At 45.6% G+C, this 20,603-nt stretch overlaps 2 protein-coding genes across 2 annotated transcripts in view; both read left to right on the top strand.

Annotated features, from left to right (window-relative positions):
• The window catches only part of LOC119255566 (tripartite motif-containing protein 5-like), a 34,344-nt gene extending 25,434 nt beyond the window's left edge, over positions 1–8,910 (top strand). Inside the window, exon 4 of the mRNA XM_054699480.1 lies at positions 8,878–8,910. Coding sequence (XP_054555455.1) covers positions 8,878–8,910 — 33 coding nt within the window. The remainder of the gene's footprint in view (positions 1–8,877) is intronic.
• A 21-nt stretch (positions 8,911–8,931) lies between these two features.
• LOC129146596 (tripartite motif-containing protein 5-like) lies at positions 8,932–20,210 on the top strand. Its single transcript, XM_054699443.1, has 8 exons — positions 8,932–9,372; positions 11,328–11,423; positions 12,042–12,257; positions 15,996–16,018; positions 18,528–18,628; positions 18,930–18,956; positions 19,214–19,319; positions 20,186–20,210. Exons 1-8 carry the CDS (start codon positions 8,932–8,934, stop codon positions 20,208–20,210), a joined length of 1,035 nt encoding a protein of 344 aa, XP_054555418.1.
• Positions 20,211–20,603: the final 393 nt, after the last annotated feature.

Raw genomic sequence — 20,603 nt, 5'->3', positions numbered from 1 at the left:
GTCCCATTTATTTATATTCTGTTTCACATCTATATCATTGGAGACAAATACACAAAGACTTTCTAAAGCGAATGACATGGAGGGTTTTGTTTCTTATCCTCTATGTATTTGGATGGCCATCCAAGTCTTTAATTCATTTTGAGTTATCTTTTGCGTAAGGTGTGACATAGCTCTCTAGTTTCCGTCTTTAGAATGTGGCAGTTTATCGTCAGGTAGGATAGAATGTGGCAGTTTAGTTTTCCCCAAATAATTTGTTGAAGAGACTTTCCCCTCTCTGCTGTTTATTCTTGTCTCCTCTGTTCTGGGTAAATTGTCCATACAAGTGTTGGTTCATTTCTGGATTCTCGGTCCTATTCCACTGTTACTGGAACAACTTACTTGCAGGACAGGAAGGATGAGAAACATCTCACTGGCCAATAGATTGCTTTCACGCTTCACTTTTTTTTTTTTTTTCACTCTTCACTTTTAGGAAGGTTAAAACGTAACTTTAGTGCACAGTAATGCAGAAAGATTCTGTCACATAGCCTGCTTTCCATGCAGTGAAGCCAACCGTTTCTAGCTGGCTGCACTGGGATAGATGCGTTTACAGAACTGCTTGTGCTTGAGCCATTGCAAGCAGCTTCAGATGGGCAGTGCACTTGGCCCGCGTCTCCTTTTCCTGCCTGACAGAGGTGCTCAGAACCATGTGCTTCTCTTTCCAGTGTATCATGTGCACCTTTTTTCCACCACATCGTGTTCTGCACAGACATATAATAGTCCAGGTGATTCTTTACATTCTAGTGTGATCCTTGTAGTTGTTCCTGGTCAACACCTTCCAAGGCAGTAGTGGTGTTATTCCTCTGGACATCAAAAAGTAATGACGCTATTAACCAGCACCTGCTGTGAATTCTCTAGCTCAACTGCATGGTGATGTGCTCAAAGAAACCTGTTTCTTTTTTTTTTTTTTTTTTTTTTTAAAGACAATATTTTATTTTTATTTTTTTTTTAAAGATTTATTTATTTATTTATACAAGCACTGGGTACAGTCAGAAGCGCGGGAGGGTGAGAGAATTCACCAGAGCCAGAGCGGGGAGCAGAGCAGGCAGAAGGACCGAGGTACACTGCTGAGGGGAGCAGCGGGTGGCAGGAGAGGTCTGCGCGCCATGTGGGACCCTCCTCCGTCGGCCGGGGAGCAGCCGGGCATCGAACTGGCGCTGCAGAGGCTGCGGGCAGCTTCACAACCCAGCGCTCAACCGCTGCGCCACCGGGGAGGCCCAAGAAACCTGTTTCATTTCTTCTCTCTAGGCAAGTTTTTTGCTCAATGAATTTATGAGAAAATTCTCTAAAAGAGGTACAATTTTTTTAATTAGATAGATGCTGCAGGAGGCCTTGATGCCCCAGCCAAATAAGACACTGGCAAGCAGCGAAGGTAAAGGGCCTCACACCGTGGGGCTGAGGATTCCTTGTGCCTCACACCGTGGGGCTGAAGATCAAACATTCCTTCATTTTTTGTTCTTGGTCATAAAAAAAAATTTATCAAAAAAGTACATTAGACAATAAATTATATGTATCAGTAGACTGCAAGCAATTGACATGGAAAATTACCTGTTTAGATATTAGTTATTAAACAATCTGGCCCACTTGACAATGGGAAATAATTTATTGTACATATCTGACAAACAAACCAGCACAACTATTATAGTAAGTCCTTCTTTTGCTTTTTTAGAAATTCCTTTTATTTAGAAGTTTAAGAAAGCTTTTAAATAAAGTTGACTGTATTAAAAAGTTTGTAGGTAAAAAAAGTTCTGATAGCTGAGCAGCAGCTGGTCTCCGGCTGAAGGTCATGTAAATAAAATAGTCTTTTGATGCTTAGGCTTTGGCTGATAGGGATGCACTGGCAGCTGTCCACTGTCTTGGGTAATTGTCTGGCTGAAGTTATAGGTTTTAGCATTAGATCTGGTTTTTTATCTATTAACCTTGAAGGCTACTGTCTAACTGGGACCAGTAGGAGCCAGCAGTCCATGGAAACATAATACATTAATTGTTTCTGCTTTACACATGACAATGTATTTTTTTCTGCTTACTAAAAATAAATAAATAAAGACCTGCTGAGTCTCTCGGCAGAAGATACTAGCACCTCACCAAGTGTCAGTGTCTCCTCATTCTACCTCATCGCCTTCCCCTTAGCCCTTAAGTTTCAGCCCCTTTCAGGTCACCTAGGCCATCTCATCCTTTCAGGAACCCCTGACACGACGTTTTGCCGGAGGCTGGTCCCCGGCAGATAGACAAACAACCTTCTTGTTGATACCGCAGAGAAAGTTTCTGAAGGAATCACATATGTTTCCTTGGATAGAAAATACAGTATCAGTCTTGCTCCAAGAAAAGGGAAGCCTGTTATACTGACTGGCTTTAGAATAAAGGAACTGGAAGAATAAGGACTAGCATTTTAAAGCTTCATTCTTAGGAATATGTACGTTTGGATTATGACGTATCACACAGGTGGGGATAAACATACCTGCTCTCAATATTTCTGCCATCTGCCACATCAAGACAAAACATAAGACTGTCAATGGAAAAGAACTTCAATACAATTAGTGTGCAATATAGAAACGACAAAGAATATAGTTTCCAAATTAAGACCCAAGTTACCCATCCCCTCATGGGAAAAAGTGAAGCCAAACAGGATTGGCCAAAGCAAAGCCCAAAAGCCGGCCACAAGTCCATAACACCTTTAGGCGGGACCCATACACAAGGGTCAGAAACTGACCAGACAAGTCTGGGAGGAAAAGAGAAAAATCACAATCGAGATAAAAGCTGCCACTGTCACCTTCACTGGGGTCTCTCACCCACATGCTTTCAGCCAGTCCAGGATGAAAAAGCAAGTGCAGCTTCTTCGCATGTCTCCAGGCTCCATGAGCCTTCTCCAGGCCTCCTCCCTCTACATCCTGCCTCCTCCCTATGACAGTCTCCTGCTGCAGGGGCAGGATGCACCACTGAGCAGGTTTCCTATGATTCCAGCAGATTGGGTAAAGGAGGAGTCCAGGAGCCCTCTGTGGATTTCTCAGGCTTTTCTTAAGCTTTACATGTATTGTGGCAAACAGGTACACGCAGGCAGGGGTGTCAGGCGGCCAGGAGGAGTCCAAGACCCTGGCAAGTCCTCACTCTGGGTTTCTCTCTCTCTTCTGGCTTTCTCTCTCCCCTGCCTCTCTCCTGCTTCTCCTGCCTCTCTCCTGCTTCTTCTTCTCTTGGTGACTGTCTCAGTACTCCTCCCATGGCCCACAGAGGTAAATAACACAGCTTACAACAATGAAACAACCACAGGTGCCCCATCAGGCAGGGCAATCCTAATGGTGGGAGGGCAGAAAAGCCTGAAAACCATTTACCCTCCCCTTCCCCAGCTGCTTCTCCTCAGTCCAAGCTCCCTGGATGGGTCAGGATATCTGGTTGGTGCTTCCCTTTTTCCTGGGGAGCCCTGTTAGAGTTTCCCTTCCATTTCACTCCACTCTTCCTCCCTGTGGCAGTCAGGCCCAGTGCATCGCAACCTTATCTGCGTCTGACCTGTCTTCACTCTTCCCCAAGGAGTCACAACATTTCCTTGGTCTCTGAAGGTCTGTTGAGAGTTTCCGGAACAAAGAGTTTGAAAACTTCAGAGGAAAAACTGATTTGGTGAGTCTGACTTTTCATGGGAAGGCCAAGGTGACTCTGAAAAGGGGGCAAAGGCCCAGCTTGCAGGCTGCCTGCTGATTGCGTTAACTGAAGGGCAATGTGGAGAGCAGTGGCCTGAAAAGAAGGTGGGTTTGAAGGAGGAAGGCTTTGTTTACTTCAGAGGGACTGACATTTCTCCAGGTCGAATCTACCCACAACTCCTTCCTATCTATAATTTTGAATTGCATCTTTTGCGGACAGAGAGAATCCTTGACTTTTTAGAAGTAGAAAGCGCCTTTTCCACCAAATACAGGAACGCAGGCAGAGGGGTTTGAATCCTAGGGATTAATGTTACAGTGTACGAGTGTCATATTTCTTCATGATTCTATACATTTTCCTCCACGTCCTGGCCTGTCTGCGCTGGGGAACCTTGATGCGTGACGGTTGGCAAATTCTGCACCTCATTTCTAGTCACTGCTTCACCGCGGGTTGATCTCTGTAGTTCCTTAGAGATCACTAACCTTGTTCGTCTCTCTCACTTATATCTGATGTCATTTTAATGAAAGAGATGTGGGATTCAGAGAGCAGTTCATGGGTAATGACTGAGAAGTTTTAGTTAGCTCCCCTTTCAGCAGCTTTCGGGCAGTCTACCCATGAGACAAAGACATTTAGTTATATCCAAAAGGGCAAATTTATTATAAAGGATGCTTGTGAGGTCAGTTTTGTAGGTCTTGTGTTCGCGACCGATTCCTTGGGTTGACGCTGGGAAAAGCTTAGGGTTAGGGTGAGCTGAAAAGAAGGTGGGCGAACTCGCCTTGAGGTGACATGCGAACACAGGTTTGACAATGGGAACACATCTGCCAGACTTTTGCACTCGAGGAGGCATGAAAGAAGAGCAGAGTCAGGAATTGGGTAAGTGGGCATGGCCCTGCGTGGAGGGTATTGTGGACTTGTGGAATGACCAACTCCGCCTGTTAAAAAGAGCATAGGGGCAGGGTCTGCAGCCAGAGTCAGTTGTGAGAGCCCTTGCCTCTGCATCAGCCTTGTTACTCCCTGTGGTAACATGAGATGCCTCCTTCCCAATTTTCTACTCTTATCCTCTGTCAGTATTGCTCATCCAGAAAGAAAGCTCAGCTGAGAGATCAGGAGTAAGTAGGAGGAATTTCTTTGCAACTTTTATCTTACAAAATGATTTACTTGATGATGTTAATGTATACATATGTCAGAAAAGGTAGTATAACAAGATGCCAAGGCCCTGAGGAAGGGCAATTAGATTAGGGGAGCCCCTGTACTTCCTCCTGTGCAAGCTGCAGCTATTAGTGGGCAGAGTGAAGGGTACCCATTGATATTGAATGTGGCCTGTTTCCCTCAGCTAATAAGAGGAAACAGTTTGAGGAAATGGAAAGTAGTTTAATTTGTGGACAAAGTGAGGAGGGCAGCAGATTCTGTCAGAAAGACCACTTTTCTGCCCTTTGGCAGAGGGCGGGGGTATTTATACAAATTAGTAAAACAAAGGGGAGTTGGGCCAGGGTCTGCAAAGGGGAGGCAGGAAGGGTTAGCATGTCCTTTTGATGTAGGCCTACCTGTGGGTGCCAGCTTGCTTTGCTGACACCTGCTGTTTCACTTATTATCTTCTTGGAATGTCCTTCCTTTTGCTGAGACTGCAAGAAGACAAACTTGTTAAATGCAAAGGATAAGAATACTTACCTGATGTGGCAGGAAAAGACACCTGTCCTTTTCACTGCATCACCCCCACCCTATACCCCCCTGCTTTCTGGGACCTGCTTCAGAACAGTTTTTCTGTGGTTCTGTAACAGGGTGGTCCCCAGGAAAGGGGGAGGTTCCCTGCCCCACCCAAGGGAGGGTGGAGCTGAGCAGGAAGAGGAGAAGCTGCAGAAGAGACTGAGGAAGGAAGGAAGCAGGATGGAGCCAGGAGACCTGGAGGAGGCGCATGGAGCCTAGAGACACGTGAAGAAACTGCGCTTGTCTTTTGGTCCTGGACTGGGTGACACAGATGTGGGTGAGACCCGTGGGGAGGTGACAATGGCAGCTTTTGTCTTGATGTTGATTTTGCTCTTTTCCTTCCGGGCTTGTCTGGTTGATTCTGGCCCTTTTCTGTGGGTCCCCACTGGAAGATGCTTTAGACTTGTGGCAGGCTTTGGGGCCTTGCTCTGGGCCAATCCCATTTGGATGGACTTTTACCCACGAGGGGACGGGTAACTTTGGGTGCTTCATTTAGAAACTATACTCTTTGCCTTACCTGTATTGTTTCCTAGTTTTATTAAAGTTCCTTCCCATTAAAGTCTCATACGTTTTGTGTTGATGCGGCGGATGGCAGAACCCATTTAGAATAGGCAGGTTAGCGGGGTTTGGGCTGCCCCTCTCCCTGTCCTATAACAGATTCCTGCCTGAAGGTGCTTTAGATGGGCGGCACGGTTTTGGGCCTCACTGGCCCCACTTTAAGTCAACCTTGTTTGAACATTTACCCATTAATGGATGGACAATTTTGTTTAGAGATATCCTTTCTTTTCTCACCCTCTGCACACTAATTCTATTAAAGTGATATTCCACTAAAGGTTGGCTTTGCCTTTGTGTGTACATGATGTGGTTTTTGCAGTTGTTGGGCTTGGAGGGCGGGGCTCTTGGGTTCACTCTGGGGAAGGTGTCACCAGAGCTCCCCTTTCAGAGGCTCGGGGCGAGTTTCCCGGTCCAGTTTCTCCATGAGACTGTGATGTTAGTTATATTTAAAGAGCAGGTTTATTATAAAAGGGAGAGAAGAATAAAGGACACTTACATAGACACATGCAGGAAGAAGGTGCTGCCCCAAAAGGGACAAGTTTGCTAAGACAGAGACCTGCATGGTTGCAGACAGGCAGCCTTGAGGTGAGCTACCTCTGCTGAGGGAGGTCAGTGAGGGGAAGTCCTGGCAGGTACAGGTCACGGGCAGGCAGGAAGCTGCTGCCCTGCGGAGGGAGAGAGTTGGTGAAAAGGAGCACCTGCATAGTCACAGGTGGGCACAAGGAGTGCTGCCCCAGCCAGTGCAGAGACTGCCCTGATAGAGTCTTCTCTCTGGGAGGGTCACTCCTTCCTGGAGTGGTTTCTTTGTTGTTGCCTTGGAATAAACTATGTAGAATTTGAAAGTGGACAGATTTCTACAAGGACCCTCAATCTCCATATGTCTACCTTTAGGTCTGCTGTGCTGACACCCCTTACAGCATCTGATACCTGCTTGGGTCTGGTGCTTTGTGATCTAGGCATTGGCTCCTAAGGATCTTAGCTCCCATAGCTGGGTTAATGGCTGGGTAAATCCCTTCTACCCCCACCTCCAGCTCTTGGCTTTGTGAGCCAGGTTTCTGATCTTGTGGGTTTTCTTTCCACTTTTTCTATGCCTAGCCTCCATCATGTGGATGACTAGATCCCTGTGGAAAGTAGAATTCTGGGCCTCCCCTAGTGGTGCAGCAGTAGAGCGCTGGGCTGCAAAGCTGCCAGCGCAGCCTCTGCAGTGCAGGTTCGATCCCCGGCTGCCGGGCGAGGGTCCACATGGCGTGCAGACCTCTCCTGCCACACCCACTGCTCCCCTCAGCAGTGTGCTTCAGTCCTTCTGCCTGCTCTGCTCCACGCTCTGGCTCTGGTGAATTCTCTCACCCTCCCACGCTTCTGACTGTACCCAGTGCATGTATAAACAAACAAACAAATAAATAAACAAATAAATAAATAAATAAAAATACATACCTCTTAAAAAAAAAATCTAAAAAGTCCATCCAAAGCATCTTCCAGTGGGGACCCACAGAAAAGGATTGGAAACAACCAGACAAGTCTGGAGGGAAAAGAGCAAAACCAAAATCAAGACAAAATCCACCATGGTCCCCTCCGCACGGGTCTCACCCACATCTGTGTCACCCAGTCCACGACCAAAAGACAAGCGCAGTTTCTTCACGTGTCTCTAGGCTCTATGCCCCTCCTCCAGGTCTCCTGGCTCCATCCTGCTTCCTTCCTCAGTCTCTTCTGCAGCTTCTCCTCTCCCTGCTCACATCCACCCTCCCTTGGGTGGGGGAGGGAACCTGGAACCTCCCCCTTTCCTGGGGACCACCCTGTTACACTGTGACAAGGGAAAGTGCATCCCAGCTGTTTAGGTTTTCAGCAACAGGAAGGTAACAAACAAGGACCAGGTTCCAGGGGCCCAGTACTGACATTATTATGCAAACTGTATTTTACCCATCACCAAGTGAAGGAGGAAGTAAGTTCGGAAAGTAGGCAGTTAGGGTCACAGGCCCAGCCTTGAGCCAGCTTTCTAAACCATGCCTGAAACAGGGACTTATATAAGTTGATCCACACGCTGCAGAGAAGAGTTGGGGTGTAGGCCAGAGTCTGGGGGGATGAAAGACTTCACCAGAGACAGACTAGAGAGCAGAAAAGGAGAATTTATTGAAATACACAAGTGAGAGGAGCAGGGGCCAGGTGAGGGCCTGAGGCTGTTTCTACTCTAGGCACCACTGATTGGTTGGGTGACTAGTCTTGGGTGTGTCCTGACTCTGCATCTGGATCCTCAGCTTAACAGCCCAGTTCCTGTGGCCGCCCCACCCACAACCTTATCCAGTCAAGCCTCCCAATTTGTCTGTTGGACAAGGAGTGGGGCCTAGTTTTTAACTTTAATAATGACACCACACTATAAAGCAATATCTTTGTGGGCCCAGGGTAATGCCATCTGCACATTCCATAAAACCAGATATTCAGCCAAGGGTGGCTGGCTCCCGGACTCCACAGATGACTGATTCAACTAGATAATAAATGTCTTCCTTTTCTGCCTAACTCTGGTCTTCAAGGTGATTCTTTCCTCATGGAGATGAGGATCAAGTTGCATGATTCCAGGAACTGCACTTCCTTGATTCCTCCCCCCCCTTTTTAATGAAAATTTATTTATATATGCATACAAGAATTCTGGGGTACAGGCCAGAGGTGAGGGGTGAGAGGATTCACCAAAGACCGATTGGGGAGCAGAACAGGAGGATCTCATGAAATACACTGCAGATGGGGAGCAGTAGATGAGACAGGAGAGGTCTGCACTATGTGGGTAGCTGCCTGGACCCGAGATGAAACTCTGTCGCAGTGGTGCTGGTAGCTTCATAGTGCTGTGCTTAACCCCTTGCATCACAATGGAGACCCTCCCCTTTTTTTTCTTAAATATTTTACCTTCACCTATCTTTGTTTCCTGGCTTTCTCATTTGTTCCACTATAATGTTCTCAAATATACAGGGATCTGTGAGCAAGAGACTCAAGCCAGGATAGAGAGCAGCAGGGGCAACAGCTATGGCATCAAACATCTTAGTGAACATCCAGGAGGAGGTGACCTGCCCCATCTGCCTGGACCTCTTGAAAGAGCCCCTAAGCCTAGACTGTGGCCACAGCTTCTGCGGAGCCTGCATCACTGCAAACAACAAGGAGTCCGCAGCAACCCAGGAAGAGAAGAGCAGCTGCCCTGTGTGCAGAATCAGTTACGAGCCTGGGCACCTGCGGCCTAATCGGCATCTGGCCAACATAGCAGAGCAGCTCAGAGGAGTCAAGATGAGCACAGAGGAGGAGCAGAAGAAAGAGCTCTGTGTGCGTCATGGGGAGAAACTCCTGCTCTTCTGTAAGCGGGGTGTGCAAGTCATTTGCTGGCTTTGTGAGAGGTCTCAGGAGCACCGTGGTCACCAGACCTTCCTCATTGAGGAGGTTGTCCAGGAGTACCAGATAGGAGAGCAGGAAGCAGTTAAAACAGCAGAATATGTAGTTGATGGGAAGTCTCCTCTTGGTTGCCTTCTCACCACACCCCACAGCGCAGAGGTCTGTGATGTCTTTTCTTCCCATGGTGTTGATACAGGGGAAAATTCCCCCACTGCTCTAAGTTCTAGGGCTAGATGAACAATGAGATTAACATCAGACAGATTAGAAGGAGAAAAAGACCACCTTTAATAATGTACACATGGAGAATTTACATGACTGTAAATACTTAAATAAAATGGGATAGATCCGGTGTTCATTACTAAATTTTTAAATATTTATTTTTGCATACAAGAGCTGGGGTACAGGCCAGAGGTGTGGGGGTTGAGAGGATTCACCAGAGACAAAATGGGGAACAGAACAGGTGGACTGAGGGCTTCCCTGGTGGCGCAGCGGTTGAGCGCTGGGTTGCAATGCTGCCCGCGGCCTCTGCCGCGCCTGTTCGATCCCCGGCTGCTCCCCGGCCACCGGAGGAGGGTCCCACATGGCGCGCAGACCTCTCCTGCCGCCCGCTGCTCCCCTCAGCAGTGTACTTCGGTCCTTCTGCCTGCTCTGCTCCCTGCTCTGGCTCTGGTGAATTCTCTCACCTCCCGCGCTTCTGACTGTACCCAGTGCATGTGTAAACAAACAAACAAACAAACAAACAAATAAATAAATAAAACATGCCTCTATTTAAAAAAAAAAAGAACAGGTGGACTGAGTGAATACACTGCTGAGTGGAGCAGTGGGTGAGACAGGAGAGGTCTGCTGCGCCATGTGGGTAGCTCCCTGGCAGGGGATTGAACTCATGCCACTGTGGCTGAGGATGACTTGATAGCACTGAGACTTTAGCCCCTGTGCCACGAGTGTGGCCCAGATCCAGTATGCATAAGGATGGGTTAAGGATGTTAAGGATGGGTTAGGAGCCTGAGGTGTCAAGGAGGGAGGAGGAGGTCTCTGGGACCAGGAGGGGACAATTTCATATGATACAACCTTGCCTTTAGATATTTGCCTTGCCTTGAGATAGGTTTTTCCCATAAAAAGTTTTTTTCTAAAAAAAAAAAGTTTTTTTCTAGAGGCCTCCCTGATGGCGTAGGGGTTACGTGTCAGCGCTATCATCACAATGGTCTGAGTTTGATCATGGGCCGGGGAGCTGACCCACACATGGCACAGCACACTTCTGTCTCGCCCACTGCTCCCCTCAGCAGTGTATTTCAGCCGATTCTCCTGTTCTGCTCCTCACTCTGTTTCTGGTGAATGCTCTCACCCCCTTCACCTCTGGCCTACACCCCAGTTCTTCTGTGCATAAATACATAAATAAAATCTTAAAAAAATAGTTTATTTCTAGAGATGTTGCTAAGTCTAGGTCATCTCTTTAACATAACACTTCCTCATGACACTCACAAAAATTTTGATTTACGTTAGTTCTACCTAATAAGAGGACACAAATTGAAATTTTCCAGCTTGGAAAAAGCTGGGGGAAGAGAAACACTTGGATCACCTTTCAAGGTAGAGGACATTTCTGTGCCTCCAGCCTGATTGCAAGAGACCTCTTTATAGTGAGAAGTGGATGTTTTTGAACCATGTGTTAAATGGGGAGGAGGGGCTAGTGCCCATGAAAATCCACCATTCCCTTTGCACATGAAGTGAAACTGAGGGACTGGGTAGATTGAGATGTTGTTTCTTTGTTGCAGGATCAAATTTCTCCTCTAGGACAAATAGAATCATCCTGTCTTGGGAAGGGATGGTGACTACGCTCATACTTCTGCCTGAGACTTAATACGTTCACACTTCAGATTTTCTTCTAAGTCAAAGGTTCTCATTGATATTTTCAGTTTCTGTGACTCTTATGTTTAGAGATCATCTGATTACTTCCTCCATGTCCTGTATTCAGATGTTGAGAAAGCCCATTGCTTGATTCCCCTCTCACAGGAGAAGCCCATTGCTTGATTCCCCTCTCACAGGAGAAGCTCCAGGGTGCCCTTGAGCAGATGAGGGAAAAGCTGCAGAAAGCTGGACATTTGGAAGCTCAAGTCACAGAAAGGAGAATTTCCTGGAAGGTAGGAGGAGGCTCTTTCTGAGGGATTTAGACAGAAATCTGGTAGAATTTGGCTGATAACATGAGGAACTTCCTACATTTTTGTTATTGGATCATTAACAATCCCACAGTTATTTGATTATCCTTTTCTTCATCATTTCCCTGATGGAGGAGGGGATTGAAAAGTGAACCTGGCACAGGTGAATGGGTCTTTGGAGGGAAGGTTCATGTGGAGGACACTGGCCAGGACGGCAGTGCAGTCCCTGTTCCATTCCCATCATGTGTTTGAGTCTTTGACTCTCCTGGGGGAAGCCGTTCGCCATGGCTCCTGGTTCTGGGCCAGTGTGCCACTTGGGCAGAGGGTGAGTGGTGCGGTCAGGAGTAGTGCAGCTGTGTGAACGTGGAGACCTACCCAGTTGCTCTGTTTGGCTCAGGGTTGGACTCAGTGCTGCAGACTTGAGGGAATTATTTTGGAATATAATAGAGGGGAAGTAGTAGGTGAAGAGCCTCTTTAAGAATTGTTCTCTTGCTCTGTCTCACTTTGCTGTGAGAACTTTCCATTTACAGTGGTGCTGGTTCTGGTTCCTAGTCTCTGCCTGATGGGTTGAGTTCTACTTCTCTCTCTTTCCTCCATCCTAAGAGTCAAAAACAAAGTGAGAGACAAGGTGCAGAACTGAGAGGTCTCCTGGACTCGGCGGAGCAGAAGGAGCTGCAAAAACTGAATAAGGAGGAAGAAGTCATTCTCCATAAACTGGCAGAGGATGAGAGTGAGCTCGTGCAGCAGAGCCAGTTGATAGACGTTCTCATCTCAGATCTGCAGCATCGATTGGAAGTGTCAGACATAGACATGCTGCAGGTAATGTCACAGGGCAGGGAGAGGGGCAGCCCAGACCCCGCAAACCTGCCTGCTCTAAATAGGTTCTGCCATCACCGCATCAACACAAAACACATGAGACTTTAATGAGAAGGAACTTTAATACAATTAGGAAACAATACAGGAAAGACAAAGAATATAGTTTTCAAATCAAGCACCCGCAGTTGCCCATCCCTTGGTTTTTAGAAGTCCCCCCAATCTGGATTGGCCCAGAGCAAGGCCCCAAAGTCTTGCACAAGTCCAAAGCACCTTTCAGTGGGGACCCACAGAAAAGGATCAAACCACCAGACAAGTCTGGAAGGAAAAGAGCAAAACCAAAATCAAGGTAAAAGCTCCATTGTCTCCTCCCCTCGGGTCTCACCCACATCAGTGTCACCCAGTCCACGACCAAAAGGCAAGCGCAGTTTCCTCACGTCTCTCTGCTCCATGTGCCTCCTGCAGGGCTCCTTCTGTCTCCATCCTGCTTCCTTCCTTCTCTTCTCTTTAGCTCCACCCTCCATTGGGTGGGGCAGGGAACTTGGAACCTCCCTCTTTCCTGGGGACCACCCTGTTACAGTAAGATCTCAAAAGAAGCCCCAGCTTCTGGGACATGAGAACCATGTGGGCAGATTTCCCTCCCCTTCTGTATTGCTGTGCTCTCTCTGGTGTGACCCTAAGTTTCTTCTGCTCTGCAGTGTGCTTCCTGCATTTATAGGAATACGTGAATGCATAAATAACAAGGGGAAAACCTCATTTTTATTAATGTATCAAGTACAGTGCAATTGTGTGAGCTTGGAATGAAGATGCATTTTATTCAGGTGTATTTGATATCCCTGTTATTGTGTGCTAGTGTTACCCATTCATTAGTTAAATCGAGTGAAGCTTAGTCCAGATGAACAAATGCACTTCAGAGTCTTAACAAGCATTTTTTCCCCCTCATGGAATGAGTAGAGATTTTCCCCCTTGTTTCTCTATTTTCTGAGGAGAATTATTGAAGGCCTGGTATTTATTTTTAATTACTCAGTGGAATTCACAAATGATGTCTCATTCTGGCCCTTTTTGTGTGAAAGGGTACATATATGTGTGTATGTAATTATATATGTATGTAACTAAATATATATAATTTACTTGTTTAATTTTTAAAATAATTTTTGTGTCGTTTTTGGCAATGTGTGTCTTCATAGGAGTTTGGCTAAATTGTGTGCTTTGTAGATGCAAAGATACTCATAATGATTCTTTCCCATCCCTTCAATTCCTACAATATTCACTGAATTGTCCCTTTGATACCAAGCAAAACCAAGGGGCTTCACGGGGACTCCAAACTGAAAAGGGAAATAAGCCATGTTGTCTATTCTATTTGGCTTTTTTTTTTAAAAAAGATTTATTTATTTATTCATACAAGCACTTGGTCCAATCAGAAGCACCGGAGGGTGAGAGAATTCGACAGAGCCAGAGCAGGGAACAGAACAGGCAGACTGACGAAGAAATACACTGCTGAGGGGAGCAGCGGGCGGCAGGAGAGGTCTGCGCGCCATGTGTGACCCTCACTGGCATTCGGGAATGGAACCGGCACTGCAGAGGCTGCGGGCAGCTTTGCAACCCAGCGCTCAACTGCTGAGCCACCGGGGAGGCTCCAAGTTGTCTATTCTAGGGGTTCTTGTTACCTGGTCCATAAAGGCAAAGCAAACAAGGTTTGCTGAAAAGATTTTAATTGGTTTGCCAAAGTGCTGGAAGGCAAAAGAGAACAGCAGGTGTAGGAGGGAGGCAGCTAAAAGCCCTCTAAGGAGCAAAAGTGGCGAAGTAACAAAAGTAGCAATCTGAAGTAGGACATCCCCCCCTCAAAAAAAAGGGGTAGACCCTCCAGAAGCAGGACTGGCACCCCTCCTGCATATTTAAAGTGTGCCAAGGCCCAGTTTCTCTCCTGTGTTCTCTCCTGGTGGCACCTGAGGTGCAGGACTCTGAAGCTCTCCTAGGTTGCCTTGGCTGTGTTCCTTCAGAAAGTCGAGGCAGTCCTTCCAAGACCTTGAGTGTGTGTGTGTGGTGGGGGGGTGTTGGGGTTGGGGGTCAGGGTAGAGAAGGGCTGGGGAAGGTATCCCCATGAGGGGAGTGGGGAAGGCTGTGGGCACTTCGGTGGTTGGAAAACTAAGGTGACCACACCTGAGGAGAGAGATCCTGTATTGTGCAAAAATAAATAAAGACGTTTCAAGGATAATATGAGAAGGACAGAAGGAGGGAGAGAGAGAAATTGCAGATTGACATTCTCTGCAGTCCCCATAATTAAAAAAAAAAAAATCACTATAGTGCTGGGCTCTCTTCCACCCTGTTTTCTTTCTCTCTCTCTCTTTCTTTCTTTCTTGGATTTATGTATTTATTTATACAAGCACTGGGTACAGTCAGAAGCGCGGGAGGGTGAGAGAATTCACCAGAGCCAGAGCGGGGAGCAGAGCAGGCAGAAGGACCGAAGCACACTGCTGAGGGGAGCAGCGGGCGGCAGGAGAGGTCTGCGCGCCATGTGGGACCCTCCTCCAGTGGCCGGGGAGCAGCCGGGGATCGAACCCGCGCTGCAGAGGCCGCAGGCAGCTTCGCAACCCAGCGCTCAACCGCTGCACCACCGGGGAGGCCTCCTGTTTTATTTTTAATTGCAGTGATTTGCTTTTTCCCTTTTTTCTTAGTTTATGTCTCATTGATTTTATTGATATTTTTATAGAACAAACTTTTAGATTTCATTAATTTCTTTTAGGTTAATCATTTGTTTCTGTTCTCTACATATTTAGTGTGTGTGTGTTGTACGTGGTTAGCTTACTGTTCCTTTTCTAGTTTCTTAAAATGGAAATTTAGAAAACATCTTTTCTGGTTTAGTGTTTAATAATATAAATGTATTGCTTTAACTGTATTCCATATATTATTATTGTTTTGATTTGATTTTCATTCAATCCAACTTATTTTCAACTGTTTTTGCAATTTTTTTTCCTGTTCACCCTTGGAATGTGTGTGTGTGTTTGTGTGTCCTTTTTTTTTTTTTTTTTTTTCTTAAATTGCATTGATTTAACAACTTGGTGAAGTTACAGATGAGACATTCTAAGTTACTGGTTTCTGTTACTTTTCTAATGAATATATTAATATGCAGTTTAGAGAAAAAATCGAGTAAAAATAGTCAATCAGCTGCACATGTGTGTGTGTAAAATTCAAGGGACTGGATGAAGTCACTTATAGAGAGAGTTTAATGTGAGGAGAGAGAGACAGGAAAAGCACCTACATTAATGGTGTCTGTGTGCACCTCATAAAAGGTCATACAAACTTCTTGAAGAGTATTACAATTTTTTAAATTCCCCTAAGCCTAGCATAAAGCTTGACAATAGTAGCACATACATTCCATTTCGGCTGAATACACGAAAGACTATTAATTATTAAGTCATCTCAGAGGGAGTCTGCATTTGGGGAATAAAATTATGGATTTCTAGTTTTCCTTACAAGTATGTCTCATCTCCAGATACATACTTGACTTCCACAAGAGTCAAAACCGTTTCTACCTCTTGGGAAACCTGACAGCATCACATGAGTTCTGGAATGTCTGGCCTAGGTCTTGTCTTTGCATTTGTCTCTGACAATGGGACCAACTCTACCCCACCTAATCAGGGGCCTGAGGAGATGTGATGAGGCCTTATAAGTGGGGAGAGCCTATTACTTCTTGACTCATGATTTTTTTTTAATTAATTGATTTATTTTTTCTTTTTCGCCTAGGTTGTGACTCACATCATACAAAGGTATGTGTGGGAGGCCAGCAATGGTCTTTTTGTGCTGTGGAGAGATGTTTAATGCTTTTTAGAGTAACCTCGTGTTCACTAACAACGAAGCATCATTGTGGGCAGGGAAATACAGGTATACATTTGTCTTAAATTTCTGTTTATAAAAAATGGGTTGAGAATGGACCAGATACTACGGAAAGTAATGGGAATGGTAGGAAGCTGTCAAGCTGACAATTTTGGGTCAGTAGTAGCTTTAAAGATAAAGCATTTGACAGATGACCAATGGGCATATGAAAAAATATTCAGCATCGGTAGTTACCAGGGAAATCCAAATCAAAACCGCAATGAGATGCCACCTCACTCTAGTGTGAATGGCCTGCACCAAAAAAAACACCTAAGAAACAAAAATGGAAACAACAAATGCTGGAGAGTATGTGGAGATAAAGGAACACTCTTATGCTGCTGGGGGGATTGTAAACTGGTCCAGCCTCTGTGGAAACCTGTGTGGAGTTTCCTGAGAACACTAAAAACTTATCTCCATGTGATCCAGCGATCCCACTCCCAGGATTCTACCCAAAAAACACAAAAACACTAATTTGAAAGGAAAACTGCACTCCTATGTTTATTGCACACTATTTATCATAGCCAGAATATGGAAACAACCCAAATACCCCAAAATAGATGAATGGATCAAAAAGTTGTGGTATAGGGCCTCCCTGGTGGTGCAGTGGTTGAGCGCTGGACTGGGAAGCTGCCTGCAGCCTCTGCAGCGCTGGTTTGATCCCCAACCACCGGGTGAGGGTCCCACTTGTCACGCAGACCTCTCCTGACACTCCCGCTGCTCCCCTCAGCAGTGTATTTCGTCCATCTGCCTGTTCTGCTCTCCACTCTGGTGAATTCTCTCACCATCCCACATCTCTGACTGTACCCCGTCCTTGTATAAATAAATAAATAAATCTTTAAAAAAAAGTGTATATACAATGGACTATTACAGACAAACTATTTGCAGCAATATAAATGGAGCAGGAAAAGGATTATGCTAGCCAAAATCAGTCATCAGGAAAAAGATAAATACCGATGATCTCACTTATGTGGAATGTAAAGAAACCAAATGAAAGGTGGTGAAGTCAAAAGTAGCAAACTGACCATAGATATGAGGCATCCAGCAAAGGAGGGGGAAGGTAGGGGGTCAAAACGGGAGTGATGAGCAGAAGGGGATATGGTGATGGTTCACAAGTGACACGGGGGTGGCAGAACCATGGGAACTACAATGATATAAGAAAAAAAAAGTAAAAAAAAAATCAAGCCTTTTAGTTATCAGACCTCTGTGATCTCATAAATTTTATTCACTCTGTGTGCTTCTATCTAGGGTTCGTTCATATCTCAGGTGCTTGACTTTCATAGGGGAAGCCCTGATCTTCTTTTTCTGCCAAGCACCCAGAATTAGCAACAATATTTTTATATCTAAATTTCATAGACCATCTCGTGGGATATTTGGGCCCTGCTGTAAGAAAGTGATTCATCTCCTCACACGCTCTGGCCCCAGGTATCAATCAGCATCTTACTTTAAATTCATACCTACCCGGCAGCATCGACCTCTTTCTGAACACATAAAATCCAGACCACTGTTCGGCTGGAGATCATCATGTATTTTCCAAGTGTTTGCAATTATTCTCAGGGAGCCTGAGTCTTAAATGTTATTCTGAGGGCCTCCCTAGTGGGATGTAGAGTTTGAAATCTTTTTTTTTTTTTTAATTTTTTTTATAGAGGCATGTTTTATTTATTTATTTATTTGTTTGTTTGTTTTGCTTTGTTTATACATGCGCTGGGTACAGTCAGAAGTGCGGGAGGGTGAGAGAAGTCACCAGAGCCAGAGCGGGGAGCAGAGCAGGCAGAAGGACCGAAGTACACTGCTGAGGGGAGCAGCGGGCGGCAGGAGAGGTCTGCGCGCCATGTGGGACCCTCCTCCGGTGGCTGGGGAGTAGCCGGGGATTGAACCAGCACCGCAGAGGCTGCAGGCAGCTTAGCAACCCAGCGCTCAACAGCTGCGCCACCGGGGAGGTCCGAGTTTGAAATCTTGGTTGTCTCCAGGGAGTGTTCCCAAGCTTAATGTATCTCAGACACCCAGGAGCCACTTTCTGGAGCCTTCCTTTCTGTTTTTCTCTCTGGATCCCAAATGCATATGGTGACTTTCCACACGTTATTTTTTTAAGGTAATTAAGTTTTATTTTGTCAAATCTATTATTACACATATTTTCATATGGTTTGTAGCAAGTAGAGGGAGACATATTAATGATTTAACTTTGTAAGGGAGAAACTGCTCTTGAGACGTCAAGATGTTCCCAGAGCCACACAGAGGTAGACATCAGCCCATTTTTTTCCTGACTCTGAGGTCAGCATTTGCTCTTTTTTTCCCTTATCATTTCCAGGTAAGAGTTCAAGTGCATTCCTTGGAGTAAAGAGATAAGTCAGTAGTTTTGACAGGGCAACCTGTTAGAGGTGTAGGGATCTATTTTTCTCATTCTAGGTGTTGGAATTTCACTCTGAAGGAGCCAAAAACTTTACCCCAACAACAAAGACGTGTGTTCCAAGCTCCGGATCTGAGAGAGATGCTGCGAGGGCTTACCGGTGAGGCTTGGTCACCCGGGTGGGCAACTGTGGGGGTGTAGCAATGGCAGGGACCAAGTGAGGAGGAAATGCAGCTTTTAGGTGTGGACAGTGATGCTGGGGGCACTGGAGACTGTGGCTGAGTTAATGTCCTGTTGAGTGGGGATTGGCCAGGAGTCAGCACTACCCTTATTTACTAGTTTACTCCCTGCCATAGTTCCAGGAACTTCCCTTAATCTGGAGAGGAGATAGAGTTCAGTGCTGTGGCCTTTGCTTAGATTTACCAGTTTAGATTTTTTTTTTTTTTTTTTAATCATTTCAGACCTGGCAAGTGTGCGATGCTCCTGGGGTAAGGATAAATCTTCGTGCCATCAAACTTCTCCATTCTATTTACTTCATCTTTCTGAATTTTTTGATTTCTAGTAAAGCTCATATTTTAAAACTACTGTTTCTCATTCTAATACACAGACTGAGTCTGCAGTGTTTTGTTTCTCCCTAAAACCAAAATTCTTTCCATTTCCTGCTAAGTTATTCTCATGATTCTTCTCACAATGTCATGTATAAAGATACTTCATGTCCCTCACCCAAAACTTTAATTTTTCTCAGTTGATGTCACCTTGAATCTGACCAGCAATGGACACAGTGTTGCGATTTCTGCAAATAAGAGAGAAGTGAAATCTTTGTGGGACAATATTCCAGTTAAAAAATATCAGTATTGCTATAATGGAGATTTTTCTGATGTTAAAAAATATCCACATTACTATTATGGAGATTACTCTGTCCTGGGATCACCATTTTTCAAGAATGGGAAACGGGCCTCCCCGGTGGCGCAGCGGTTGAGTGCTGGGTTGCGAAGCTGCCTGCAGCCTCTGCAGCGCCTGTTCGATCCCCGATCCCCGGCTGCTCCCCGGCCACGGGAGGAGGGTCCCACGTGGCGTGCAGACCTCTCCTGCCGCCCGCTGCTCCCCTCAGCAGTGTACTTCGGTCCTTCTGCCTGCTCTGCTCCCCGCTCTGGCTCTGGTGAATTCTCTCAACCCTCCCGCGCTTCTGACTGTACCCAGTGCTTGTATAAATAAATAAATAAATAAATAAATAAATCTTTAAAAAAAAAAAAAAAAAAGAATGGGAAACATTACTGGGAGGTAGATGTATCCCACAAAAGTTCCTGGATCCTGGGGGTGTGTGGGGAAAACCATTGTCAAAGAAATGTAAATAACCCCCCTAATCACCAAAATATTTATGCTGGATTACAGCCTAGATTTTGCATTTGGGCTATAGGGTTACAGAATCATTCAGAGTATCATGCTTTTGATGATGAGACTCACACCCAGAAACCCAAGATATTGTCTCTTTCCATGAAGGTCCCTCCCAGTCATGTTGGGGTTTTCCTTGACTATGAGGCGGGCATTGTCTCCTTTTACAACGTCACAAACCATGGGTCACCCGTCTATGAATACTCCAAGTGTGGCTTTCCTGAGAAAGTTTGTCCATATTTGAATCCTCTGAAATGTAAATTGCCCATGACTATTTGCAAACCAGGCCCTTGAGCCTTCTTGATCCTCATGCACTTCCCTGGAGTGCCTTTTGCTTTGGGGGCATCTAAGGCACTGAGCTTATTTCCAACATTCTGCCACCTTCCTTGCTGGCTCCATTCTTTTGCATTTTGACATCCTTTATTTATCAACGGGGTGTATCACTTGCCCTGTGTTAGATTTTTCCCAAATATCATGCACATTAAGAGAGGCTCTTAATTTATCAATTTCTATTCTCCTGAGGAAAAATGAGGCTTCCTGACCTCTGTCAAATATTTGGTACTGGGAGCCGTGCTACTCATGTCATTGACAAAGGTGCGGGCATGGGGCAGATTCCTGAAAAGTCAGGAATCTTGTTAGCTGACTCCTGCTTGTTTCTCCTCATTTGTTTATGGCTAGTTTCTACCATTGTTAAAATACGCATTTAAAAGTAAAACTGTACATGCTGTTTGATCAGTTACTGA

The sequence above is a fragment of the Talpa occidentalis genome, unplaced genomic scaffold (genome assembly GCF_014898055.3).
Source record: "Talpa occidentalis isolate TD23 unplaced genomic scaffold, MPIMG_talOcc4v2.1 talOcc4.3, whole genome shotgun sequence".
NCBI lineage: Eukaryota > Metazoa > Chordata > Mammalia > Eulipotyphla > Talpidae > Talpa > Talpa occidentalis.
The sequence above is the reverse complement of the archived record's forward strand: the minus strand, read 5'-3'. Positions and strand labels throughout refer to the sequence as shown.

Bases quoted from the DNA above. Each gene is read 5' to 3' on its own strand.
- LOC129146596 (XM_054699443.1), top strand. From the start codon at position 8,932: ATGGCATCAAACATCTTAGTGAACATCCAGGAGGAGGTGACCTGCCCC. The intron at 12,258-15,995 runs GTAATGTCACAG...TTTTTCGCCTAG, and splicing joins CAGACATAGACATGCTGCAG to GTTGTGACTCACATCATACA. The intron at 16,019-18,527 runs GTATGTGTGGGA...TTCTCATTCTAG, and splicing joins GTGACTCACATCATACAAAG to GTGTTGGAATTTCACTCTGA.